Source organism: Hydra vulgaris, chromosome 11 (genome assembly GCF_038396675.1).
Source record: "Hydra vulgaris chromosome 11, alternate assembly HydraT2T_AEP".
NCBI classification, from domain to species: domain Eukaryota; kingdom Metazoa; phylum Cnidaria; class Hydrozoa; order Anthoathecata; family Hydridae; genus Hydra; species Hydra vulgaris.
Window position 1 is genome coordinate 35,850,654 of NC_088930.1, and position 6,847 is coordinate 35,857,500.

Genomic DNA, 6,847 nt, shown 5'->3' on the forward strand with positions numbered 1-6,847 from the left:
TCTTAAATTTTTAATAAGAGTTTAAAAAAATTTTTAATATATATGTTTAATTTGATTATTACCAAAATTATATATATATATATATATATATATATATATATATATATATATATATATATATATATATATATATATATATATATATATATTCATTATTTATTTATTTATTTACTATTATTATTCAGTGATCAAATACAAATACAATAATCTATTTATAATTTGATGAAGAGGTGCTACACCAGGCCCCCCTATGCTGACGAACATGGAGATACAGACAAAGCAGCAATTGTATCTATATAGCTACTTTCTTATGTTGTTTTTGAAAGCGTTGATGGATTGAGCGTTCACTGCTTCTTGCGAAAGCGCATTCCATGGGGCGACAATTTTATTTGAAAAAAAGTTATACCGCTCCTCGCAGTTTTTTACCATCTGACGTTCTAGTTTATGGTTATGGCCTCTTAGAATATACTTATCTTTACTTTTAGAAATTTTTTGCGGGACAACAAAACAAACAAGCTCGAGTTTACGAGTGATTTTGAATTGCTCGATAAGATCTGCTCTTTTGCGGCGTTCTTCAAGAGTTGTTAAACCGAGCCGTTGGAGTCGATCTTCAAGGGTCATGTGTTTAATAGTCGATATTGTTTTTGTTGCTCGATGTTGGACTTGCTCGAGAATGACAATGTCTGATTTTAAATGCGGTGACCAGGCTTGTACAGCAAACTCAAGATGGGGGCGAATGTAAGTGAGATACAGAGTGCGCCATAAATAAAAACTGCGACTGCGAAATGTTTTTTTGAATCGCCCTAGCACTCTATTCGCTACTGATGCGGCTGACTCTATTTGCGGTCTAACGTTAAGGTCATTCGAGACCATCACACCAAGGTCTCTTTCGACTTCGGTTTCTTCGAGAGGACGACGGGTGCCGTCGACGTTTGACATTGAGTAATTGTACGTTGACTTGTTACATCCGCGCCCAACATGCATTACTTTGCATTTCTCAACGTTGAAATGCAAGAGCCAAATATGTGACCATTTCACTGCTCTGTCAACGTCATCTTGGAGAGTGATGTTGTCCGACTCCTTTTTAATTATCCCTATTATTTTGCTGTCGTCGGCAAACAGTTTCATATGATGAGTAATACTGTCCGGCAGGTCGTTTACAAAGATTACGAATAGCAATGGGCCCATGCCTTGAGGCACTCCACTAGTGACTGCTTTCCATTCAGAAGTAATGCTGTTTATAACCACTCGTTGACATCGATTGCTTAGCCAAGCTGCGATCCAGTCAAGAAGAGCGCCTTGAATACCGTACGCTCTCAGCTTATGAAGAAGGCGTTTATGTGGTACTTTGTCAAACATATATACAGGGTGACCACAAAGTATCCGCACACGAGACGGTTTCATCTTGTGAAAATATAAGCATAAAAGCACTTATGTATTTTCTTATTTATTTGTTGTTTTTGGTTAATATTATGTCATAAACTTTATATACTTTACTTTATATACTTTGTAAACTATGTTCAATTGGTTATTTTAGAATGGTGCGCGTTTCTCCTTTGTGCGGCAACTTTTCCTGATTTTATCAACTTTTCTCAATGGCCGCCATCGAGCCCCGATCTTAACCCGATGGATTTCTCAGTCTGGAGCGTCCTAGAAGGAAAGGCATGCCAAAAGCCGCATAAAAATATTGAAAGTTTAAAAAAATCACTACTGAAAGCTTGGGATTCTCTGGACCCTGCCTACTTGCTCGCCACCGTCGAAGCATTCCCGAGACGCCTACAGGCCTGTTATTTTGTTAATGGAGGAAAATTCGAATTCAATCTTTGAATCATAATTGTTATAGTTCAATAAATGTTTTAAAATAAAATTTGTGTTCCAAATACTTTCTACATGCTTTTTATTAAGCTCTTTATCTGTGCGGATACTTTGTGGTCACCCTGTATATATGATATATATATATATATATATATATATATATATATATATATATATATATATATATAATATATATATATATATATATAAATATATATATATATATATATATATATATATATATATATCTTTAGTGTTGACTCGTGTATAAGAGTATATGTTATATTAGTAAGAAAACATCAATTAATACGAATTCTCCTTATACAATTAATAACTTGTTATTAGAAAGTTTCGCTGGATAATGGTAACCAGCATCATCAACTCGTAAAAAATATATACCCATAAAATAAATCCGATAAATATATATCCGTTTGATAAGGGTAATGCTTTTGTAAGAATAGAACAAGATAAAGCTTTGGAAAAAAGTTCAAATTGGCCCAACGAGAGTTTTAAATGAAGATTCCGCATGTAGTTATGCTATTAAAATGAATATTATGTAAGTATATATTCAAGTGATTCATTCCCGCATCGTATGTATGGTCTAATTAAAGCACATAAACCTGAAAAATCCTATCCCAAGAGAATAGTTATATCAACTATTGGCACTCCTAATAATGAAATTCCGAATTACTTAGTAAAAAAAATACAACCTGTTTTAAACAAAAACCAAACTCGTCTGAAAAATTCTTTTGTTTTTATTAGTAAATCAAATTTTAGGGAGATTGACAAAAACAAGGTTCAAATTTCATTTGATGTAATAGACTTGTATCCATCAATTCAAAGGAAGGAAGTCACTTTAATTCTTGTAGACCAATTAAATAAAGATGATTCCTACAAATATTCTATTAAGCTTACTATATCTGAAACAAGACAACTGATACAGCTTTGTTTACACCATTGTTATTTCCCGTGGAACAACAAAATCCATGAGCTTGAGAATTCTGGTCCTATAGGTCTATAACAAAACGCTTTCAAAATTGCAATGGCAGTAAATCCTCCTCTTGACCTAAAACCATATCTAAGATTTGTCGGCGATAGTCACGCAAGAGTTTCCAACACTCAAGTGGCAGAACAATTCCTAATTATCTTAAACAAACAACACTCTGCGATACAATATACAATCGAAACTGATAGCGAAAATAGAACTCTAAACTTCCTCGATTAAGCCATAATAAAAAACAACAAAGGAAAATAAGAGTTTATAGTTTACAGAAAGGAAGCCATTACTGATACCCAAATTAAACCTTACTCAAATCATGACCCTACGATCCTAAACACAATATTTAAAGGTTACGTTCACAGGGCTTATTCTATATGCAGTAGTTTAAATTTACAAGATGAGATTAATTTCCTTATTCAAACGTATAACGAAAATGGGTATAACATATGCCAACTTAAACGGGTTGCAAACTTATTTGGAAATAAACGGTCCCTAAAAATCAACAAAATTCAATCAGACTCTCTTAACCTACTTACTGTATCGTTACCGTGGATACCCTCACTATCCCCGAAACTAAGGAAATTATTTCGGAAAGCTGGCTATATAGTAGTCTTCAAATCAAATCCAAATTTAAGAACATTACTAATGTCAAAAAACAAAACTAAACTGCCACATTATAGTTATTTGATTGAATGCAAATACTTAAAGGGGTACGTAGGCGAAACTAAACTTCAAATTAGGACTCGAACTCAGCAACATCTAATAAGTTTAAACGAGGGGAACCTTATCAATCTGCAATAGCCACCCATAATAAGTTTTGCTCACAAGAAATAAAGTGGGAAAACGTAAAAACAATAAAAGTTGAAACAAAAATATTTGACCGAAAATGTGCGCAAAGCTCTTGAAATACAGAGGTTTCAACGTTCACCTTTACATGGCGGAATTAATTTAGATAACGGGCAGTTTGTGAAAATGAAATTTTGGACTTTGTTTTTTACATTTTTACGTAAACGAAAAGAAAGCTATTAAACTGCTGACGTCAATTAATTTTTAACGTTACAAAAAAAGATATTTTTGTTTAATTTTTTTACGATCTGATGATACTGGTAACCATAATCTAGCGAAAATTTCTAATTACAAATTATTAATGGTATAAAGAGAATTCGTATTAATTGATGTTTTCTTACTAATATATATATATATATATATATATATATATATATATATATATATATATATATATATATATATATATATATATATACTTTATGTAATTAAATGAATAAAAACAACTAAATAGCGGAACTTAAAGTTTCATGCCCGAAGGCAATCATCAGTCGTGAATACAAACAAAAAACGTCAAAAAACTGTTTAAAAAACTTAAATTGTATCTCAGCGTCGACATTCAAATAAATTCTTGCTCTCTTTATTTGGCACAAAAGACTAGTTAACTATAACGGCTTCTTGTTTTGTTTTTACTCAGATTTGTTTATCACGTCTGAAGCCGTTTCTTTATCACGTTTCTTAAGCCGTTTCTTTATCTGAAGCCGTTTGTTTATCACGTCTGAAGCCGTTCTAAGGTATTTAAGTTTAAGTTTTTCAAACGGTTTTTCGACGTTTTTTGTTTGTATTCACGGCTGATGATTGCCTTCGGGCATGAAACTTTAAGTCCCGCTATTTAGTTGTTTTTATTCATTTATTTACAGAAAGTATAAATAGCTCTATTATTTGATAATATTGAGCACTGTCATACGAACAAGAGTTTTTGTATTTTACACCGCAATACTAACCTCACTTATATATATATATATATATATATATATATATATATATATATATATATATATATATATATATATATATATATATATATATATATATATATATATATAATATATATATATATATATATATATATATATATATATAGATGTTTAATAACCTTATTACAAACTTGAAAAAATAGAACGTAAGACTACATGAATAACTAGTTTAAAGAGTGTTTGCTATGAAGATAGACTGAAAAGATTTCACTTGACTACTTTAAAAACAAGAAGAACAAGAGGTGATATGATTAAATACTATAGAATAAATAAAAGTATGGATAACGTTCAATGGAATCATCCTCCTAGAGTAATTAATTGTGCAATAACAAAAGGTCATACACAGAAAATACATAAAAAAACTCGCACATTCTACCATAAGACTTAACTTCTTCACAAAAGGAATAGTTAACAAATAGAATAATTTAACAGAAGAGATAAAAAAACAAAATAAAAATATAAAACAAAAACAACAAAATAGTAATTTTTTTTTTTTGCAAAGGCTGTCAAAGTTTTAACATCGACAGGTGTTAGATTCACCACATTGTATGTGTACAACAAAAAGTTTATTATTATTATTGTATTATTATTAAAAGTAGTTAAGGCTGAGATTGCGTTAAGTTAGCGCGGAATGCATCACCTGCATTAAAAATCCAAATTATTAGCCTCCTCTGCGAATAGTTTTAAGCATCTTTGGCAGCAAGACTCATTGAAGAGGTTTCACGTGAAGCTAAGGTTGCACACTTTAGAGTCATCAACATTGACCTCGCACATAATGCACAGAATTAGTCCGGCCCCTCAGCGGCATCATCAAACTGCTTTTTTCTTTCTTTTTCTTTTTCCTTTGCTAAAAGTTGCAACTGTTTTTGGCTTTGTTTAAGCCTCATATATATATATATATTATATATATCTAATACTAAATAAAGATATTGCGGCTCCATAATTAGCATTTTATTTAACGTTTGTTACAAGCAAAGGCTTAAGTTTCATAATTTATAGTTTTACTATATCTCTTATCTAGAGATATTATTTCATTTATGAAAAATGTATACAAATATAAGATTTATTTGAGCTTAAATGCAGTTGTTACCCAAAAAAAAATCGTGTTGTTACCCAAAACAGTTGTTACCCAAAAAAAAATACACATCCAAAATATAAATGACTTTCTTTAACTTCCTATTTTGATTAATTTATATATATAATACGATATATTTAAATATATGGGTTTAATTTTGCTTTTTTTTAAAAAAAGTTGACCAAAATCCAAAAAATTTGTAATCAAAGTTTTACGCCTGTTTAGTTAAAATTTGGTTTTGCAAGAAATATTGTTTAAATTTAAAGTTCAAGTATTAAATTTAGTTCAAATTTTTTTTGCAAGCTTTTGTTGCAGCCTCGTCAAACTGTCAGGGATGTCCTAAGACAAAAATACTAAACATATAAAAAAACAAACATATAAAAATCTTTCCTCCGCCTCCAGCTTTTCCATAAAATTACCTCAAACAATAAATTAACCTCAACTCAAGACTGACTTTTAAAACAATACATACGGATTATAATATGATTATAATATAATACTACTTAACATTCTTTAAGGACCAGATAGAAAACAATTCGACAATTCATGTTATATAAAGTTAGTTGTTTGATTGGTTCTCGGCGATCAATAAGCAATTATAAAAGAATATTAAACAAAAATGATAATAAACGACGTAAAAGCTTAATTGCATTAGCAATAACGATTGTTGTCAATATCATACTTTTAAAATATACTATTTGTATTATTGATTTACTAACGTTTAATGGTGGTTAAAAACTTAGATATATATACATATACCTTTTCTTTTTTGGCAATATGGCAAAGGCAAACGTTTTCGTTTTAACTATTCTAAAAGCATTTTCTTTAGTATGTTTAATAACAGCGACAATGTGTGCTTATTACAGCTTATCAGGTTAGACTTTTTATATGCATTTTTCTTATTACACTTTACTAACTTTAATTTCTTAACATGCTATGAAATTAAAACTAATCTCAATATAAAATTTCAACTATTTTTTTTAAATTCTTTTGAATATTTTATTTAATTAACTTTAATATTTTGAGCTTAATGATTCATTTACTACTTTGGTTTTGAATACAGTCACGCTCTCTCTCACTCTCACACACAAAAACACACACATTATATATATATAGATAATATATATATATTAT

At 30.0% G+C, this 6,847-nt stretch overlaps 1 protein-coding gene across 1 annotated transcript in view; it reads left to right on the forward strand.

Moving 5' to 3' along the window:
* The first annotated feature begins 6,362 nt into the window (after window positions 1–6,362).
* LOC105847625 (uncharacterized) overlaps window positions 6,363–6,847 on the forward strand; it is a 40,573-nt gene continuing 40,088 nt past the window's right edge. The window contains exon 1 of the mRNA XM_065810926.1: window positions 6,363–6,587. Within this exon, the coding sequence (XP_065666998.1) occupies window positions 6,491–6,587 (97 nt within the window). The 5' untranslated portion in view covers window positions 6,363–6,490. The remainder of the gene's footprint in view (window positions 6,588–6,847) is intronic.